At 42.9% G+C, this 21895-nt stretch overlaps 1 protein-coding gene, 2 long non-coding RNA genes and 1 pseudogene across 6 annotated transcripts in view; 2 read left to right on the forward strand and 2 right to left on the reverse strand.

Annotated features, from left to right (window-relative positions):
• The window catches only part of ENTPD7 (ectonucleoside triphosphate diphosphohydrolase 7), a 51069-nt gene extending 49946 nt beyond the window's left edge, over window positions 1–1123 (reverse strand). The window contains exons 1-2 of one of the 2 annotated variants that reach the window (XM_066355541.1): window positions 995–1123; window positions 627–729 (exon numbers count right to left, since the gene is read on the reverse strand). In XM_066355541.1, coding sequence (XP_066211638.1) covers window positions 627–634 — 8 coding nt within the window. In that variant the 5' untranslated portion in view covers window positions 635–729; window positions 995–1123. Of the gene's footprint in view, window positions 1–626; window positions 730–856 lie in introns of both variants that reach the window. The other variant, XM_066355542.1, reaches the window with a different exon arrangement.
• Window positions 1124–3320: 2197 nt separating this feature from the next.
• LOC136384883 (uncharacterized) lies at window positions 3321–17448 on the forward strand. 2 transcript variants are annotated; one of them, XR_010747667.1, is made up of 3 exons: window positions 3321–3450; window positions 5870–6144; window positions 17215–17448. It is a non-coding gene; the product is annotated as an uncharacterized lncRNA (long non-coding RNA). The 2 variants fall into 2 exon arrangements; XR_010747668.1 differs by lacking the exon at window positions 17215–17448 and adding an exon at window positions 15136–15340.
• LOC136384884 (uncharacterized) overlaps window positions 3598–21895 on the reverse strand; it is a 107133-nt gene continuing 88835 nt past the window's right edge. The window contains exons 1-3 of one of the 2 annotated variants that reach the window (XR_010747669.1): window positions 13087–13227; window positions 11323–11461; window positions 3598–5913 (exon numbers count right to left, since the gene is read on the reverse strand). This is a non-coding gene — a long non-coding RNA (uncharacterized lncRNA). Of the gene's footprint in view, window positions 5914–11322; window positions 11462–13086; window positions 13228–21895 lie in introns of those variants that run through there. The other variant, XR_010747670.1, reaches the window with a different exon arrangement.
• Window positions 19470–21433, forward strand: LOC136384897 (pancreatic progenitor cell differentiation and proliferation factor pseudogene; annotated as a pseudogene).

Genomic DNA, 21895 nt, shown 5'->3' on the forward strand with positions numbered 1-21895 from the left:
CATTTCCCTCTGAGAGGCAACAATTACTACACAGTTTCTGTGTATTTTTCCAGGGATATTCTATGTATACACAAGCACAGATATGGATCATATATGGTAAAATACGTCTGTGTGTGTGTGAATCTCCACTTCTTTGGTTTTACACCATTCATACTGTTCTGGATCTTCCCCCTGGTTACTCTATTTGACAACTGTCCTGTACTCACAGATCCACATTAATCTTTTCTGAAAGCTTCAGAACATTACAACGTATGGAAAAGTTTATTCGATTGTTAAGTTCACTTTCTATATTGATTCAAAAGGACCTCTTTTCAAAGTTCATTGTAAAAAAAATCTGTTTAACCTCTTCTAGAGAAACCTAGCCCCTCTCAAATGTCAATTTGAAAGAACACTACAATCTAGCACGTTACAGAGCTGAGCAAGCAGTGAGTACGGGGTTATGGGCTGGAAACGATTCTATCTGCCTTCAAAAGATTGCAACTTTGATCTTTGCATCCATGTGTCCAGATGCAAAGTTCAGGTGCAGCCCTAGGGCAATCTTCACTTGTAACAATCTCCCAGGACCCCTCAAACTGCCTGCCGCCCCCCACCGAACCCCCAGCTGAGGAGAAAGTGCGCAGCCTTACCTAGCCATGGGTTCCCTTCAGTGGTCTCAACACCTGTCACCTCCTTTTCCTTTTGCCCTGAGAAGGTGGTCTCCTTGTCTTCGACATCTCCTAAGCCTGCAGCCTGGAAAGAGTTGGTTGGGTTTCAGACTTACCTTCAGGAGTGCCCGCTAAACCAGACTTCCATGAGAAGGCCAGCGCGCCCACCCCAGACACGTGCGCCCCGGTTCCTGGGGCCCAGCTGACCCTACCCCAGCTCCCCGGGCCCGGGGCGTCCTCAAGGGCCAGCGATGTCCTCGAGAAACCAGCAGTCCTCAGGCGGCAGGGTGAGGCTCCCCATTTCCCTTCACGTCCCTCCAGGCCCCGCAGCCTCCGGCGTTTACACTCACGGGTCGACCGGCCCGCCAGCTCCTTCAGCACCTCTCCTCTCGGTTCAGCACGACTGTCCACCGCCTCTAGCCCAGCCGGAAGAAGGTCTGCGCCGACTGCGGCGCCACGTCCCCAAGGAAACCGCAGGGAGCCAATGTCTGACAGGGGATCTAGGGCCACCGGCGAACCAGCTCCGTCGGCCGCGCGTCCGTCCGTCAGGGTGGCCAATCCCCAAGAGTGTTCGACCTCTCATGCCCGCCCCAAGATTTCGAGTGCATCCAATCCGGAAGGGCGTCGTGCGGCGGCTCCTCCTGGAGGGGCGGGCGGAGGGCTCACAGGTGAGCGGTACGGGAGCTCGGGGATCCCTGCTCAGGGTCCCCTCTCGGCGGCCGGATTAGTCCGTCCGCTGCTTTCTCCACAGCAGCTTCCAGGACACGGCGACACCGGTGGGTGGGGCTTGGGGTGTCTGCGACAGTGGTGCATCCCTTGCCTATAATCTATTAGAGGTTTTGTGTCCACCAAACCTACCCGGCAGAATGACAGTTCTCCCACCTCAAACCTTTTCTATAGCCTCCCAAACTGATGCCTCGGCCTGTTCTCTTCCATGAGAAAAATATAAATTGAAGACAGTGAGGTCTACACTGAAGCGCATATATCCATTCATTCAACATTAATTGACTGTCTACTGTATGTCACACATAATGAGCAGCTGTGTCCATACCTGACCAGACCTTACAGTAATATATACAAACGTAATGTTTCCTTAATGCTGGGTTTTTGTTTTTCCCTCCTTGCTTACACAAGCCGTTTCATTTCCGGGAAGAAGCCACTTGGAAAGGATAAAGTCCAGCTCCTTACAAACGTGGCACATAATATGGCTGTCCACGACCCGCCCGTGCAGTATCTTCTGCTGCTCCTTATCTCCCTTATGCTCCAGCAACGCACCTCTGGGGTTTCGGCCTTCTTTGGTTTTGCTCATTCTGCCTCCTTCAACCCCTTCAACTGTCTTGCATATCCTTCCCTCTTAGCCAGGCCAAATCCTACCCATCACTGAGCACTCTGCTTAAGTGTTACCTCTTCTAAAAGCCTTGCTTGACCTACACCCCTTTATATATGCCTACTGTTCCGTTTACCACATTGAATTACAATGCTGTTTATGTGTCTGTCAAAGTGGACAGAATATTCTTGAGGGCGGGGTACTATCTGCTTCCACATCAATGCTGGGCACTGCCTGGCACATAAAATACACTAATATATGATATATAAGTGAATAACTGTGGAATTAAACGAAGACAACTCAAGAACAAAAAGAGGCTATTTATTCCACACCTGCTATAACAAGACAGTCAGCCACCATCACTTGTGTCGGGCAGAGACTCAAGGGTATCGGGAATGGGAAAGCTAAAAATGAAAAAGGTGGGGGAGGAAGGTTTCACGCACGCTCTGATTTGAGAGGACTAGCATGAAGAAGCTGGAGGTGACTAACTAGAAACGGCAAATTATGTAATTGTGTTGGGGGGGGGGAGAGCATATTTGGCTTTCTCTGGTTGGTCCTGAGTTGGAGGAGGAGGGGCAAAAAATAGGGAAACAGTCTTTTGACCAGTCGAGTTCTAGGCTGATTGCTGCACAGGTTGTGGGTCAGAGTTCTAATTGTCATGTCTGGCCATTATCCAGTTTTTATATTGTGTCTCATGACTACAGTTGACCCTTGAACAACACCGGTTTGAACTGAAGAGGTCTGCTTACACATAGATTTTTTTCAATAAATATGTACAGTATTATAACGTATTTTCTTTATGATTTAAATAACATTTTATTTCCTCTAGCTATTTTATTGTAAGAATACAGTGTATATATAATACATATACAAAAAATGTGTTCATGGACTATTTATGTTATCTGTAAGGCTTGTGGTTAACAGTAGGCTATTAATAGTTAAGTTTTGAGGGAGTCAAAAGTAATATGCGGCCCTGGTTGGATGGCTCAGTTGGTTAGACTCAAGAGTGACATCCAGATGCACAAAGGTTGCCGGTTTGATCCCTGGTCAGGGTGCATACACAAACAGGTTGATATTTCTGTCTCTCTCTCCTTTTTTTCTCTCTAAAATCAAGAAATACATTTTTTAAAGTTATATGGGAATTTTCAACTGCATAGGGTCAGCACCCCTAAGCCCTTTGTTGTTCAAGGATCAATGGTATTGTTTTTCCCTTCTATTACCTCCCAACCTAATTGGCTTCCTTGTAGGAAAATGGCTGATAGATTAAACTACAGCCCTGAGACAAGTTGTTGGTGTGGACTTCGGAACGCCAAGTCCTGCTGCCTCGGCAAGTAGCACCGGAACAGGGACCCGACTGGAACAGGGACCAGATTGGAACAGTGACCCGATTGGAAGAAGGATCGCCAGAGTGATAAAGGAAGTAACTGCTGGACCACAAGGGGAAATAGAGGCCTCAGTTCAGTCCGTCACAGGAAAGTGGTAAGGACACCCTCAGAAAAATACAGGGTAACAATGGGGGATGGGGACAGTGTTATGAAATTCCGTCCCTATATCTGTCTCTCTCTCTCTCTCTCTCTTTTTTTTTTTTTTTTTGGTATTTTTCTGAAGTTGGAAACAAGGAGGCAGTCAGACTCCCGCATGTTCCCCATGGGGATCCACCCAGCATGCCCACCAGGGGGCGCTGCTCTGTTGAAACCAGAGCCATTCTAGCGCCTGAGGCAGAGGCCATAGAGCCATCCTCAGCACCCAGGCCAACTTTGCTCCAATGGAGCCTTGGCTGCGGGAGGGGAAGAGAGAGACAGAGAGAAGGAGAGGAGGAGGGGTGGAGAAGCAGATGGGCGCTTCTCCTGTGTGCCCTGGCCGGGAATTGAACCCGAGACTCCTGCATGCCAGGCCGACACTCTATCACTGAGCCAACCGGCCAGGGCCTATATCTGTCTCTTAAAACAATTGTTGAAGGCTGGCGGGGCTAAAGCCAGTGAATCAAAACTTTTAGCCTAAAATAAGAGGCCATAGACAAGGAATAGAGTATCCGTCACATCTTCTCTTCACAAAAGCCTTCTCTCTAAATCCCAAGCAGTGCCTTTAAAACAGATAACAGATAAGCATGTTTGGATTGAACAGTGGCCGTTAACTAAAGAAAAATCGGAGGCTTTTCAAGAATTAGTATTAGGGCAATTAGAAAAAGGACATTTGAGGAATCATTTAGCCCATGGAATTCTCCAGTGTTTGTGATTAAGAAGAAATCGGGAAAGTGGAGATTTTTGACAGATTTACATACAGTAAATGCAGTAATTCAACCTATGGGAGCTTTACAACCAGGGTAACCAAATCCATCTTTAATACCTAAGGAATGGCCCTTAATAGTGATTGATTTAAAAGATTGTTTTTTCATTTTACCTTTGGCACAGGAAGATAGAGAAAAATTTGCCTTTTCTGTACCTTCCCTTAATGCTAAAGAGCCAATGAAAAGATTTTGGTGGAAAGTATTGCCACAAGGCATGCTTAACAGCCCTCCTATTTGTCAAAACTTTGTAGCTAAAGCCCTGGAACCTATTCGGTCACAATTCCCTCAGTGCTACATCCTCCATTATATGGATGATATTCTTGTAGCAGCAAGAAACCAAGAAGAATTAACTAAAGTCTAGTCTGCTTTAGAGAAACAGGTGCAAATTGTTGGCTTAAAAGTAGCACCTGAAAAGATTTAACAGACTGTCCCGGGCTCACTATCATAGACTGCACTACAATACGACCCCCCCAAAAATGCAAATATGCAGAGATAGCATTAAGACCTTAAATGATTTACAGAAATTATTAGGAGATATTAATCGGCTTCGCCCAAAAGTGGGAATTATGACACGTGAGCTCTCTTCTTTATTCTCTTTTGCGTGGAAACCCCAGTATGATTGAAACAGCTTTGTTAAAACCTTCTTAACCACAACCTCTTATTAATCATTTTTCTCAATTATACCAAACTGTCCGACAATGCCGCTTCCTTTTCTGTATCACTCATTCATTCGCTTACTAATCTTCCCTTAGCTGCATGCAATGCTACAGCTGCCCATCCCTACACTTTAGACTCCATCCATTGAAAAAATGCATTGGGAAGACTGTCACGGGCCTAGTAGTATTTTGCTACTTAATGGTTCCTGTGGAACTGTGATCAACTAGGCCCCCAAGGGGTATGCAGTTCGAGACTGTAGCAAGGAGAATGAGACCTGCAATTCCCATAAAGCTTTATGATGGCGTGTGTCTGATTACAACCATACTGCTATTCTGATGGTCTGCAATCCTGCAATCATATTTCTTGGATAAAACAATGGGGTGCTGGATTATTGGGAGTTCTCATTGGGATATGTATTATTTTAATATGTTTTTCTTTAGTCCTCAGATGTTCATAATAAACCCTCCAACAATTGGTGCAGAAGAAGGCTGGTAAAAACTGCTTATGCAGCTATACAAAAACAAAAAAGGGGATATGTAGGAAAATGGAACGCCAAGTTCTGTGGGGGGCAGAACGCTGCTCTGGCAAGCACTACTAACATTGTTTATAGGAAGGAGTTGGTCCCTATAGCTATTTTCCTATATGCCTGGGGGGCCTCGGTTGGTCATATTTCTCTGCACCTGAATCCATTGTAGACTAATTTGACCCAAGCTCTGCTAATTTGCTTGATGAGCAAAGAGACCAATAAATACAATGAAGCTGCAGAGAGCTGGGCTCTCAGTCTTAGAGGCTGGGAGTCCCCTGTACCCATCCTTTCTCTATGTTGTTCTTGTGTGTTTTTCTGAAGTCCTGCAGTGCCTTCCTTTCGTGCACACCCACGGCTGAGCTGGTCTCAGCACTTCCTAACTTGTCTTTCTCCCTCAATTGTCAGTTTCTTCTTTTTTTTTCTTTCAGATGCAGTATATATTTCAGTGAAGTTTGTGTTTTCATGTAGACATCTGAAAAAAAAATGAAAGGAAATGTGATCAACCTAAGAGATTCGGAGCACATAATGATCTCTAGGACCATCATGAACACAAGGTACTGGCGATGCTCATGAGTGTGCAGGTTCAGAGTCCAGGTTTATGTTCTGATCAACCCGACCGGGCCCTGGCCTGCCTGCTGTCGTCCTGCTCTACATGGACTGGCAAGTAGCTGCAGGTGGAACAGACCCCCGTACCTGTGTCGAGGTGAGAAACATCCAGACCTATAGAGAATGTTGGCCCTGGCTGGTTGGCTCAGCGGTAGAGCCTCGGCCTGGCGTGCGGGGGACCCGGGTTCGATTCCCGGCCAGGGCACACAGGAGAAGCGCCCATTTGCTTCTCCACCCCCCCCCCTTCCTTCCTCTCTGTCTCTCTCTTCCCCTCCCGCACCCAAGGCTCCATTGGAGCAAGGATGGCCCAGGCGCTGGGGATGGCTCCTTGGCCTCTGCCCCAGGCGCTAGAGTGGCTCTGGTAGCGGCAGAGCGACACCCCGGAGGGGCAGAGCATCGCCTCCTGGTAGGCAGAGCATCGCCCCTGGTGGGCGTGCCGGGTGGATCCCGGTTGGGCGCATGCGGGAGTCTGTCTGACTGTCTCTCCCCGTTTCCAGCTTCAGGAAAAAAAAAACAAAACAAAAAAAAAAAAACCTATAGAGAATGTTTATAAGAGTTCATTTGAGCTAAACTGACAACATATGCTGGGGAGCAAGATCTCAGATGCTGCAATCATCAGTTACAATGGTCATCTCTGTCTCTCAGTCCCTATTCTTCTTCAAGTGTTATATGTTATCTGAACCCCCAGAAATCACATTGAGTAAAATAGTTGCAGAAAGTCATGTTTAACCACAAAACTATACAAATGTCAGGTATTTTTATTATTCCAGAGCCCGCTTCAATACCCAGACAAAATAGACATGGAAAAAACAAATCGCTTTAATTTTTTAAAAAAATTAGTGTTGCCTGCCAACTGTGCAGTTCTAGGTCTAATCTACATGTATTTCAAATTCCAGTGTTCCACCAAATGGGTGTTTTTGAATGGAAATAAAATTCCTACTTATGTCTTACTTAATTCATATGGTTTATGAACTGTATTAACTTAGAACTTGAAGGTGCATTGAAACATCTAATTTACAGTTCATAACTACTATAATAAAACAGAAAAAGACCCTACATTTTAATCCCAACACTTTCTCCTTATACTTTTTTGTCTGCCTGGTTTGGACAATACTTCCTTCAATAAGTCCATCTAACTTCAGGCATTTGTAAAGCGTGATTCTTTACAAAAGCCTGCAGTGTTTATCTGATTAACAGCTCACTGGGCTAAGTTCTGAGGTTTCCAGTCAGAGAGCCAAAAAAAAGGGGGGGGGGGGAGGTGAGATCATTTCTCCATGTCATTTGCTGTAACTCAACATGTTGAAACAAATTACAGAAATCCATATTTCAAAACAGGTTTTTAACTGCTTTTTAAAGGCTTGTCTACAATTATATTTGCAATTTTCTTGGGCAGTTCTTGACTCTACCCAGCCCTGAGCAAAATCAGCCAAACCAGTCCCACACGAGGTGTCAATTGTCTGCGTTGCTTTATTTCTTTCACCAATTTTCCTTCATTCCACACTCCATTCTGCCCTAACCTCTAAAGGAGTTTAAGCAATGTGGTCTGCACTCTCTCTTCCAAGTTTATTCATCTCTCTTCATGTGTCTTGAAGGCACCTCACTCACTGTCCAAGACCAAGTTCATTTTCTCTTTACCTTATCTACCCAAACCTGTTTATATTCCCAACTTTGATTAAATACCCTATGAGTCACCTAAGCAGAAATCTGCAGTCATTGTAGAATGTCTTCCTTCTACATCCTTTCACCATTCTATCCAATTAGTCACTAGGTGTTCTTAATTCAAGTGCCTAAAAATCTCCAATATCTTCTGATGAAGGCTTCTAACTTGTGGCACGGCCTCCAGATCCATGCCCCTCCGCGGTACCCCTCCATTATAGTACCTAGTGAAATACAACCATACCTCTTCCTGTTTTAAAATCTTTCCGTGATTCCCCATCCTAATGGGATATAGTCCAAGTCCTTTGGCATGGTGTGGCAGATTCTGCTGACTGCCTACCGAAAAAGCCAACAATCTCTCTTCCACCTTGATAACAGAATCCCAATTTCATTTGCATAACTATACTCCTATACTTTGCCATGTGCTTAAAGAGTGCTAGGCTCGGGGGTCTCAAACTCGCGGCCTGTGGGCCGCATGCGGCCCGCCGAACAATTTTGTGCGGCCCGCAGACTAATCCACGAAGTTCAAAATATTTTGGATAAAATTAAGTAAGCCTAGGGGCCTACTTGTATTTTTCATTTCTCTAGCATCCTAGCTAGATATTAGCTTAGTTAACAGCAGTTGTGATGCGAACTACAGTTTCTGGTCGTTTTGTGACACTGAGTAAACTGCATGTACGATTGTGCTTGTTGTACTGATTTTTTTTTGTTTTCAACTGCAGTGAGAAAAGTGTTGCATAACAGTTGCCTTTTGTAGACCTAGTGTGGCTGCCTAACGGCTGTGATCTTGTTCTGCGGCCCACATGCTGAGTTGAGTTTGAGACCCCTGGTCTAAGTCAATCATGGTGGCCCATTCCCTCACCAAATATTGAGCCTGGACATATGATGCAATCTAGCCAATGATATTGAAAGGAAATCAGCTGTTGGAAGAAATAAGAGGAGAAGAAAAGACATTTCTGGGAAAGGTTTTCTACAAACTCAAAAGAGTGTAAGTCAATAAAAAGTTTACACAAGAGAAAGAAAAGAAAAACCCTTCTTCTACCTAAGAAAGTAATTTTTAAGATATGTCTGCTTTAGTGTCTTACAGCTATGCTGGGGGGACAAGCCTGGGAATATCAGAATAGAAATACAGGAAAAACCTGGGTCCTTGACAATATCATTAAGTTGCTAAGTTAACCAATATGGGAGCAGCTTTACCAAGGGATTCATTATTTGAGACACTAAATTTATTATTGTTCTTATTTTTAAGTCACTTGAATCAGGGGATTGTTACCTGTTTTCTCCTGATGCATGTGGCTTACATTGCCTAATGTGAAATAGACCCCAATATCTTCCAAGCACCCCAATAGGTATTCTTACCTACAACCCATATTTACAAGTCTCAGAATTATGCCTTTTCTCACCTTTGTGCCTTTGTAATTACTCTTACTTCTGCATAAATGACTTTCATTCCTCTGCTAAATGAACTCCTACTTATCCCTCAAAACACAGTTCAAATGTCACTTCTTCTGTGCACTCCCTCAGGCAGCTTAGGCCTTTTTCCTCTTTGTTCTTATAGCACTTTGCTCATGTATACTTCTATTAGGACAAGAATAACTGTTTCAAAAGCTGGCAGCTGTTTGAGTGGACTTGCTACCAGTTATCTGGTAGGAAGACAGAATATCTAGGTTTTCGACCTCAATGAGTATGTTTGGTTAGAGAAAGTGGGATCTCCTGGACTTAGCCTAAATGGGAGAAGTTTAGACCAAGATAAATTACTCTGCCTAATATAATACAGGAAGTTTGAGCATTCTCTCTAGAGACTGGGTTTGGGGAATTTTGGTAAGGAAAAAAGAAAAAGATTAAAAAAAAAGAGAAGAGACCCATGCAAGGCAGCAGCAGACAGAACTGCAGAAAGGGGCCTATGAGAGAGTCCGGGATTATTTGTGTACAGTTGGCTAACAAATTATCACCCTGGAAAAGATTTAACTGTTTGATAATATATTGTTAGTAAAGGGGTAAAAAATACTCCATTCTTCCACATGCTCGGGTCCAAAATCTTGGGAGTTATCCTTAATCCCGCTCTTGCTCCCAACCCCACATCCAGTCCATGAGCAACATCTGTTGCCATGACCTTAAAAATGTATCCAGAAACAAGCCATTTCTCACTAACTTCACTGCTACCACCCTGGTCCAAACTACTCCATTTCTTACTGAATTACTGCAGTAGCCTCCTACCTGGTCTTTCTATGCCACCCTTGCCCCCTACAGTCTATTCTGAACACTACAATCAACATGATCCTTTTAAGTGTAAATAAGATGTTACTCCTTCCAACTCTAGTACCTTCTCACCTCAGCGTGAAAGCTCTATTCCTCATAACAACCTACAACATACACACCTCTAACTTCCCTAAACTCATTTCTATTATTCCCTTTGCTCACTCTACATCAGCCACACAGGCCTCCTTACTGTTTCTAGAACATGACAGGTCCTCTCTTGCTTTACGTTTTGTAATTAGTGTTCCTTTCTCCAGAGCTTTTGTACATCTGTTCTCCCTACTGAAGGCTTTGTTTTCTAACCTCCTTCAGTATTTACTAAAGCATCAACTTCTCAGTGAGACCCACTGTGATATTATGACTTATAAGAAATATAGTCATTCAGGCCCTGGCCGGTTGGCTCAGTGGTAGAGCGTCGGCCTGGTGTGCAGGAGTCCCGGGTTCAATTCCCGGCCAGGGCACACAGGAGAGGCGCCCATCTGCTTCTCCACCCCTCCCCCTCTCCTTCCTCCCTCTCTTTTCCCCTCCTGCAGCTGAGGCTCCATTGGAGCAAGGTTTGCCCGGGCACTGGGGATGGCTCTGTGGCCTCTGCCTCAGGCACTAGAATCGCTCAGATTGCGGCAGAGCGAAGCCCCAGATGGGCAGAGCATCGCCCCCTGGTGGGCATGCCTGGTGGATCCTGGTCGGGCGCATGCAGGAGTCTGTCTGACTGCCTCCCCGTTTCCAGCTTCAGAAAAGTACAAAAAAAAAAAAAAAAAGAAGAAATATAGTCATTCAGATGAGCCAAATATATTTCTGAGGTGTATTTGGTCTTCATCCACAGTCCTTGGCTCACAGCTCCCAATCCCCTTGGAATTTCCTGATGAGAGCAACAGTAGTGTCTCTTTTTTTATGTTACTGATGTGACTTTTGGACTCCACCCAACAGTATGAAATGGATGTCAGTAGGAGCCAACCATGTGATAAGAGGACTGGAACGTCCTGCCCTACCCCGGATTTCAAGGAATGGGGATGGGACTTGAGGTTGAATTCTCACCAATGGCCAATAACTTAGTGAATCATGACTACATAAAAACCTAGAAGGACAGCTCATTGGTCCTTTTCCAGAGAGCTTCCACACTGGGGAACCAGAATGCTTCTGTGTGCCACTGTGCCATGTCCCAAGCGTCAGGAGGACAGACCCTACATATCTCTTCATCTGGCTGTTGATTCATATCCTTTAATATCTTTTGTAATAAGTCAGTAATCTATTGAGTAAGTGTGTTCTCCTGAGTTCTGTGAACCATTCTAGGAAATTAATCAAACCCAAGGGGTAGGTCTTAGGAACCTCTGATTTATAGTCAGTAATATAGGTAACATCTGACCTTGTGATTGGCATCCTGAGTAGGAGGGAGTCGTTGGAAGCTCCAATTTGTAGCCAGTTGGTCAGAAGCACAGGTAACAACCTGGGGTTGTGACTGGTGTCTGAAGTGGAGGGTGGCCTTGTGGAACTAAGCCCTTTTCCTGTGGAATATGATTCAATCTCTGGGTAGATTGTGGTAGAATTGAGTTGAATTGTCGGACACCCTGCTGGTGTCCTTAGAATTACTTGTTTGTGTGAGGAAGTCTACACACACACACACACACACACACACGCACATGCACACACACTGGAATTGGGTCCAGGAATCCCTTTTTACCCCCTCTAACCATCTTATTTAAAATTATAACTTTCCTTCCCACTCACACTTCCTATATCACCATTTTCCTTGCCTAATCGCCATTTTACATACAACATGTTTTTCTTATTGGTTTATTGTCTGATTTGAGCAAAAGCTCACCAGCTTGGACCCAAGGTTGCTGGCTCGAGCAAGGGGTTACTCAGTCTACTGAAGGCCTGCGGTCAAGGCAAATATGAGAAATCAATCAATGAACAACTAAGGTGTTGCAACGAAAAACTGATGATTGATGCTTCTCATCTCTCTCCATTCTTGTCTGTCTGTCCCTATCCATCCCTCTCTCTGACGTTCTCTCTCTGTAAAAAAAAAACAACAAACAAAAAAAAACTCACTAAGACAACAAATAACCCAATTATAAATTGGACAAAAAAATATGGACACCTCATCAGAAAGATATACAGATGGCAAAATAAGCACATGAGATGTTCAATATCATTAGTCACTAGAGAAATGCAAACTAAAACTACAATGAAATACTACTCCATACCCACTAGAATAACTATAATTAAAAAGACATGCAATAATTTTCCAAGAAAGCGGTACCATGTGCTACATGTCATGAGGCCCCCTAAGCAGCTCTCTGGAGAGGCCCACATGGTGAGGAACTGAGGCCTGCCAACAGCCAGCATCAACCTGACAGTCGTGTGAATGAGCCATTGTGGAGGTGGATTCTCCAGCCACAGTCAAACCTTCAGATAACTGTAGTTCCAGCCAACATCTTGACTAAAACTTCATGAGATAGCCGAAGCCATAATGACTCATCTAAGTCACTATCAAATTCCTCACCCATAGAAACTTATAATAAATTAATTGCTGTTTGAAGCCATGATGTTTTCTAGTAATTTGTTCGGTAGCAGTAAATAATATAGAGCCACATAAGATGAAAAGAAATATATATGTTGGCTGGCACATAGTAAGCCCTTCATAGAAGTTAGTTGTAATTGTTGTTGTATAGTGCATGCATGTCCTTTTTCACCAACAACTGCAAATTTCATTCCCTTTTTTTGCACTATCTGCCTCTCCTCATCCTGCTCCGCCCCTTAGCACACTGCTGGGCACACATGTAACAGAAGCCCAATAAGTAACTCTCAAAAGCAGGGAATTAAATCCAAAGGTGAAACAATTTACCTTTGTCACTGTGAATATAACTTTCCACTTCCTAAAATATCTGATTATCTTCTTTGTTGCAGTCGATGTAAACGTTGGGGCTTTTATATGCTAGTTTGTAATTAGTAAGATGAAAAGGCAAGAAAGACCAAGGGGTGAAGAAGAGAGACTTGACTGATTAAAAGAGGCATTGAAGAAATGAGCATTGGATAAGGCAGAAGACTAGGATGCGCTAGTAGTAAAGAGTAAAAAAATGGGAATAGGACCTGGAGAACAGCCAAGGAAATCACAGAAGTAACTCACGGTTTCAAGTTTCATGGATTTGATTTGAGGTTCACATCTGCTGGCATAAGTAGTTTTCTGTCAATGATGTTGTTGATAATGTTTGCTGCCTCCATAATCCTAGCTAGTTGCTTTGAGAATATATCCTACATTTATGAAGAATTCAATACCACAGAGCATTAAAAATACATCATAAGTACTTGGATAAATAACCCAAACCTCATCCCCTGCTGATAGCTTATCTTATTTGTATGTCAAGGACAAAAGACATTACGTTATTTGATAATATTCAAGGAAAGTTTTGTAATTCTAGCCATTTTACTTAAGAAATTAAAAAACATTTAAGTTTACTCTTTATGATACAAAGTTCATAAAATAATTGAGGTCATTATAACATGCCTAAGGTAAGGTTATTGTTAGGAGAAAAGAAGGCTTATTTGTGAGATAGCCCAAATTTGTTGTTCTAGTCTACCAACCAGTTGATTATGCTAACAAGTGACAGTGACTAGTCGATCATCTTGATTTCTTGCTTCGCAATTAGGTAACAACATATGCCATCAATTTCTGTGAAGGGTGGACAGACATTCATAAAGGAAAAATAGGTCATAATAATTATAATAGTAATAATAATCAACATTTGTTGAGTTCTAACTACTATATGCCTAATCCTGTTAATAACTTAATATTCTTTTTTCTAATTGAATCCTCAAACAATCCAGTGAAGTACCTGTTATCGCTATTACCTTATACACATTAGGTAACTGAAACTTAGATTCAGTCATGGAACTTTAGCTACTCTGTTTCCTTCTTCATTCTAACATTTTCTGACAGAGTCATGACCAAGTCAAAGGAGGGTGAGTCAGACATAAGGCTCTGTTTCTTCTTCTTTTTTTAAAATTATTTTAACTAACTCTATTTTGGCGGTTTATTACTGGTAAGACAAAGTTTGTTGATTGTAAACAAAGACCTATTTCAATTATTTAGGTCATGTTAAAGTGCCTTAAGATATTACAGATGGGCAGAAATTGGTAATGTAAAAATATTACATACAGGTTTATTTATAATTTTATTTCAAGATTTGAACAAATTTAAAATCAAACATTAGACAGCACTAAAGAACATGTCACCTGACCAGGCAGTGGCGCAGTGGATAGAGCATCGGACTGGGATGTGGAAGGACCCAGGTTCGAGACCCCGAGGTCGCCAACTTGAGCGCAGGCTCATCGGGTTTGAGCAGAGCTCACCAGCTTGGACCCAAGGTCGCTGGCTCTAGCAAGGGGTTACTCGGTCTGCTAAAGGCCCGCGGTCAAGGCACATATGAGAAAGCAATCAATGAACAACTAAGATGTCACAACGCTCAACGAAAAACTAATGATTGATGCTTCTCATCTCTCTGTTCCTGCCTGTCTATCCCTCTCTCTGATTCTCTGTCTCTGTAAAAAAAAAAAAAGAAAGAAAGAAAAGAAAAGAACTTGTCAACCTCTGAAGAGAAATTAGTTATAATTAAATGAAGCAATTTTCTAAAGTTTAGGACATTATATTCTAGATTATACTTCGGGAACATTTTGTTTTACTAGGTACATAAGTAGATGCTTTTAAGATTGCAAAAGAATTATATCCTAGATTACATTTTGGGAATACTGCATTTTACCTACCAGATACATAAGTAAAAGCTTTTAAGAGTGGAAATAAACAGCAAAAAAGAAGGTATTATATGGCTAGTAGGTAAGATGTAAAAATAATTATTTAGGGGCATTATTTACAGAATTTACATGTTTCTGCCCAGGTAACAGAGATATGATAGAAATTAATAACTGAGAGGGGAAATGAGTAGCAGGGAGATTTGTGCCCAAATAAGAATGAATATGGATTTACCATATTGAATAGTTTTTTCTAACTGTATCTTTCTCAACTTAGAGTATGTAATGAACAGACACTTCCTAATAGAAAAGAACCGGTGCAATTAAAGTAATTTTTCTGGATTTTTGCCTGTGATCCAAAAATGACATTATGTTTGTTTCTTAGATAGGTCAAAATCATTAATTTTCCTTGCTTTGCCTTTTCTTTTAGAAATACGATCCCTTAGGAAAAACTTTAATAAGAAAGGATGTGACTACCATTGCTGCCACCCCCCCGCAGAAAGATGTGCAAAGGAAACAGTTTATTGCTAAAGGATGATGAAACTGAAGGTCCAAAAGAAGATAGTCTTCAACACACGTCAATTACATCTTTCACTTTATAAAAAACAGCTTAATTGAGATACAATTCTTATACAATAAAATTTACCTCAATTCAATGGTTTGTGTATTTACAGGGCTGTGCAGCCATCATCACAATATAATTTTAGAACATTTGCATTAACCAAAAAGAAAGTGTATCCTTTAGCAATCACTTCTCAGATCTTTCATTTTGGTCCAGTGGTTCTCAAAGTGTGCGCCAGGGTGCACTGGTGTGCCATAGATTTCAGGTGCACCCTATGGTATTCCAGAGAAATATGTACCTGTTGGGGACCAAAAAACAACAGGGTTTTTGGATTTTAGATTTTTTGGGGACAGGGGTATGGAGAATTGGCTGTAAACTGTCGGTCTACCCAACCCCCACCTCACTTGCTGATTAGGTTGTAAAAGGCTATTAAGCTGTGGTGCTGGATTGTTTACACTACCCCCCAAGTTCCCCAGAAAGACTGGAAGCAAGTTTCTTCTATCCTTTGTTTGGTGTAAAGTTAAGATGATATGTATGGTGGGGGTTTTCTGCACTCAACACAAGAGTAAAAAGAGAGGAATTCTTCAATATATTGATGAGGAAATGAGAGTTTGCCTTTCAAATATATGCCTAAACATTGAAGAAATCGCTAGGACACATCAGGCTCATGTTTCTCATAAACACAAGGATGAAAAAACTTAATACATTTGCACCGGGACCTGCCGAATTTACTAAATCTTACTAAGAATGTATCTATATATAAACATAACTTTTTTGTCATTTTATTTTTAACCCCTCTTTTTTATGAATTCTAAAAAGTATAACTCAAAAAAGTAACAAAAATGTTTTTTAATGTCAGAATAAATTTAATTTTGTTGTATTCATTTCATTTAATTACCATAAAAGCACACTTGGACTTTATATTTTTCTTTAATAGTTGACAATTATTATAACATTTTTCTCAGAAATTTGTATATAGTGCTCCTACAATTATTTGTAGGATTTTAAATGTGCCCCAACTTCAAAGAGTTTGAGAACCACTGCTTTGGTCTAAAGTAGATTTTCTTCAGGTTGATGTGGGCAACCTGGGAGTTACATGACTGGTTTAGAGCCACTGCTTGGAATTAACAGAGGCATAGACATTTGAGAGGATAAGGAGATACTTATTCAGTTCATCTGTTGGGTGCTCATCAATATTTTGGGTTTTAAATTGAAATGAAAGTCACATAACATAAAATTAACCATTTTAATGATGTTGATCTATGAAAACTAAACACATACCTTACCCTATAATTCCAGAAGTCATGCAAAATATAAAATTGAAGGCCCTGGCTGGTTGGCTCAGTGGTAGAGCATCAGCCCGGCGTGTGGAAGTCCTCGGGTTCAATTCCCAGTCAGGGCACACAGGAGAAGCACCCATCTGCTTCTCCATCCTTCTCTCCTTCCTCTCTGTCTCTCTCTTCCCCTCCCGCAGCCAAGGCTCCATTGGAACAAAGTTGGCCCGGTGCTGAGGATGGCTCATGGCCTCTGCCTCAGGCGCTAGAATGGCTCCAGCCGCAACAGAGCGACACCCCAGATGGGCAGAGCATTGCCCCCTGGTGGGCATGCCGGGTGGGTCCCAGTTGGGCACATGCAGGACTCTTGTCTGACTGCCTCCCCGCTTCTAACTTCAGAAAAAAAAATGTGTATGTGTGTGTGTATAAAATTGAGACCCAAGCTGAGATGACTAAATGAAGAGTATGGTCAGCTCTTCCTAGTTTCTGACCAGAGGAGAAACATTGTACTTTGTAGCACATTATTACTTCCTATGATGCATTTCTAAAAATCCTGATATCCTAGTCCCTAGTCCCCAGATAGATGACATAGATCTTGCCATGAATGTCACCTAATGATATAAGGCGCTACCACTTTTAATATCTAATTATGGTCTTTTTGCTTTGTTCTAAGTGGAATCTCCCTAAGAAACAATGTATTCTTGCCTGGCCTGTGGTGGGGCAGTGGATAGAATGTCAACCTGGAACACTGAGGTCGCAGGTTCAAGGCCCTGGGCTTGCCTGATCAAGGCATATACAACAAGCAAGCAATGAACAACTAAAGTGAAGCAACTATGAGTTGATATTTTTTGCTCCCCTTCCCCCCAACCACCCCACCTCTTCTCTCTGTAAAATCAATAAATAAAATCTTTAAAGAAAATGTATTCTTTGATAAAAGTCAGGGATTAGAATAGATCATGTAAATTAAAAACCCTCTGCTTCACTGTACAACATATGTATGCACTGAATATCCCCCAAGGACTAAAATCCACTCCTAAAGCCATATTTTGCACTAAGAGAAATATATATATATAAGTCAGGGGAACATAGGAAGTCTAGTTATACCTTGATTAAAGAGAGCCTGTTCACACTAGGATTGTTTGGTTACCTGGAGGTTTTTACACACCAAGGGAATGAACTGTACCGAGAGAAGGGTGGGTAGAGGCACACTTTTCTTTTGTGAGGTGGGAGAACAGACTGAGAAATGGGAGGGAGGAAAGGAGAGCTGCCTCAACTCCTTTCTCAGGAAGATGGGTTTTAGGAAAGAAGCAGATGATGAGTAATAGCAAACTGATTCCCTTGAAATTGTGCCCCACAGACCCCTTGGGAAGCCTTCCTGTATACATTCTACATTCTTCCATTTGAAACTGCTTAAATATATCATAGCTTCTCATCCGTTCAGTCCTCACTGATTGTCCCATTTTTGAATTCCTACAGCTGTTATGATCTATTCTTCATAATTTAGGAAGCAATTTCTCTTTAAGCGACTGTTAAGAAATCAGTCTTATGTTCATGTGTGGCTGCTGGAATCCATATCCTTCTGTACAATAATCATACCTCATGCTGGTCATGTACAATGGCAGTTCAGGGAAAGAGGATAATATACGCTGGAAGGAGTAGTGGGATCTTCAACAGTGAAAATTTTGTTAAGAACAGAGGGAGAATATAGTCTGGAGAAGAACATGTGTCAGTTAGGATATAAATCAGCTGCTAAAGCAGAGATTCAGACTAACATACATGAGTTCTCTCATGTATCAGAACGTAAGTAGTCAAATGGTACTACTGTCATCTATAGGCAGCAGGTTGCATCTACCCTTTGCTCTGCCACCTGCTAAGGTTCAGGCTTTGTCCTTCTGGCCAAAAATGGTTGACATCTTCTGGGTATGTAGACTAGATGACAAGAAGGGAGAAAATGAAGAAAATATTCAAAGAGGACATAATCTTTCCTTTTAAAGGCAGAACCCAGATGTTTCGTGTCATTTACATTGACATCCCACTAGCCAAAACTTGATCACACCGCCAATGCGAGCTGCAAGGGAAGCTGGGGATAATGTGGACTTCATCAGGGAAGCAATGGGCCCAAGCTAAAACTTGAGGTTTTGATTACTAAAGAAAATAAATGAGACTTGATGAGACAACTAGTAGTCCCATAGATAGATGAAGAACAGAAAATTACAGGATCTAGAAGGGAGAATGTAGAAAACAACTGTCTTAGGAGTATAAGAAAGTAAGAGTGTACAGTGCCTAAATAAGGAGTTGCACTGTGGGAAGCTATTGAGGGTTTACAAAGAATATTACAAGCCCTGGCTGAATAGCTCAGTTGGTTAGAGCATTGTTCCAAAGCACAGAAAGAGTGTTACCAAGAAAGTTGTTTCTTTGCTTGCTAATTTGCTTTTTAGGAAGGTTTAGTGCTTTTGAGATGTAGGATAGTGTGTAGATATATTGGGGGGGGGGGTGCCAGATAGTCAGGATGTGTTAGGTCCTTGTCAAAGTGTGGTCCAGGGTCTCACAGTATCAGCATCATCTGGGGGCTTGTCAGAAATGCAGAATCTCAGCCCTGACCCAGACCTACAGAATTCTAATCTGTAGTTTAGCAAATTCTTCAGGTAACTAATATCACATTAAAGTCTGAGAAGCACTGGATTAGATTATGCTATGGGTGGAATAATCCTAAAATCTCTGTATTTTAGGAACAAAGATTTATTTCTCATGCATACTAAAAGTCCATCTGGGATGAAATGGGTGGGAGTTAGGAGACTCTGCTTGTCATCCTCATTGGGCTGATAGAGCCTCCACCATTTGAACATCAGAACTCACATGGCAGGGTTAGTTAATATGTGGCTCTCATGCTTCTCTTCCATTTCATTGGCCAAAGCAAACCCCATGACCATGCCTATCTTCAAAAAGGTGAGACGAATAATCCTACTATATACCTGGAAGGAGGGAAGTCAAAATGCTGGTAAAGCTAGAAGATCCTTGAGGTAGGGAGGCCTTTCAAAGAGTTGTTACAACACAGATGTAAAGTGATCAGAAACTGAAAAAGTGTATCAATAGGAAGGAAAAGGAGAGCATGATAAAAGGAATATTTCAGAATAATTACTCTGAAGAAGTAGGCAGAAGAGATTTTCAGCTTTAGAGTCTGACTGGGCAAACAGAGAAGACTTTCATAGAGAAGAAATATTTGGGAGAAATTGGTTGGGGTGGGAATAGAAAGACTGAGACTGTTTTGGATGTGCTGAGTCAGAAATTAAGGTGGATATTCACCCTCTGCCTACTTTCCAACCTCATCTTGTATCATTGCTCCCCTCACTCACCATGCTCCAGCTATGCTGATCTTTCTGTTCCTTCATAGTCCAACCTCGTTCTCTCCTGAGGGTGGTCATATCGTTTCTTCTGGAATGCTCTTCTCTGAATCCAGCAGAACTCCTGTCACTCAGAACTTGACATCTCCTTCAAAAGGCCTTTCCTGCCTGACCAGTGGCAGCACAGTGAATAGAGTGTCAATCTGGGATGCTGAAGTCCCAGGTTCGAAACCCCAATGTCACTGGCTTGAGCACAGGCTCATCCAGTTTGAGCATGGGATCACTGGCTTGAGTGTAGGATTGTCAGCATGATCCTATGTTTGCTGGCTTGGGCCCAAAGTTTGCTGGCTTGGGCCCAAAGGTTGCTGGCTTGAAGCCCAAGGTTGCTGGCTTGAGCCCAAGGTCACTGACTTGAGAAAGGGGTCACTGGCTCAGCTGGAGCCCCCTGGTCAAGGAACATATAAGAAACAATCAATGACCAACTAAAGTAACACAACTACAAGTTGATGCTTCTCTTCTCTCTCCCTTCCATTCTCTTTCTCTCTCTCCCTTCCATTCCCTTTCTTTCTCTCTAAAAAACAAAACAAGCCTTACTGGTGGCTCAGTGAATAGAGCATCAGCCCAGCATACAGACATCCTGGGTTCAATTCCCGATCAGGGCTCATAGGTGAAGCAACCACCTGCTTTCCTCCCTCCCTCTCCCCCTTCTTTCCCTTTTCCCTTCCCACGGCCAGTTTGAGCGTGGCCGTGGGTGCTGAGGATAGATAGCTATGTTGGAGTGTATCAGCCTTGGCCACTAAAAATAGCTCAGTACTTGAGCATCAGCCCCAGATAGGTTTGTCAGGTGGATCCCAGTCAGGGTGCATGTGGGAGTCTACCTCACTATCTTCTTTCCTTTCATCTCAAAAAAAATAAAAAACAAAACAAAAGGGCCTTTCCTGGTCATACAAATGTAGCCACTGAGTCCCATTTTATCACGCCTCCCTATTTCACTATGGGCTTAGTACCTGATATTTTTCTTATTTGTCTATGCCTTTCCCATTAAAAAGTAAGCTCCATGACTCCTCTTGTCTTGGTCACAGAGCAGCCTCGAGTTTGCTCTGTGAATAGGCTCCAGGGTCCCAGTCCCCGCCCCCCTTGATAGCGCACCAGGACCCTCCAGGGGTTGCCATGGAGGTTTCCACCAGCCCACAAGCAAGAGTTGGCAGCCATCCCTTCCACTGCCTCCCTCATGGCTACCCATGACTACTCCCAGTGTTGCTTGGTTCCACTTCCAGCAGCAGCCCCTGTGGAGGAGCCAGTGCCCTGGGGAAGCCATCCTCCTACCATCCTGGCCTCCCCAAGGCTGAGCCTGCTCACTGGTAGGTGAGCTTCTTTTTCAGGATGCCCACGCTCCCGTTCACGGACTCCCCAGTGCTGACGTCCCCAGAGCACTCAGAATCTCCCCAGGCCTCCAGCAGCAGCATGATCACCTGTGATTTGACTTGGGAAGCCACAAGGAAGCAGCCTGGCAGCCAGCACAGTAAGGCCAAGGCTGGGCTCCCAACCTGAGTGGCCACCACCAGCCACTAGACTTCTAGAAGCCCTCCCTCCTCCAATCCCACTCTACCTTCTCCCTACCCCACCGCTTCCCAGACTAGGCAGGCTGCCGGAAGCAGGAACCGTGGGCTTCTTTTCTATCTAAACAGCAAAATACCAAAAAGGAAGTTGAGAGAGCCTGGCTCTTCACTATCCAAGACACACACAGCCTTTCCAAACAGAAAATAAACAACAAGCACACAGCACAAGAAAAAAAGTAAACTTCCTGAGAGCATAGAGTTGATACTGTACCAGCGGCTTCAAGTACAGTGTCAGACGGAGGTGGTACTCAATAAATACTAACTGAATGATCACATGGAAATGGAAATTTCACTTAAAAAGTAGGCAGTAAGAGAAATACACATACAGCTCAAATGAAGAAAACATTTGGAATGGTCAAGTTCTTTAAGATGTTAACGAGGAACAAGGAGCATT

Source organism: Saccopteryx leptura, chromosome 13 (assembly GCF_036850995.1).
Source record: "Saccopteryx leptura isolate mSacLep1 chromosome 13, mSacLep1_pri_phased_curated, whole genome shotgun sequence".
Taxonomy (NCBI): Eukaryota; Metazoa; Chordata; class Mammalia; order Chiroptera; family Emballonuridae; genus Saccopteryx; species Saccopteryx leptura.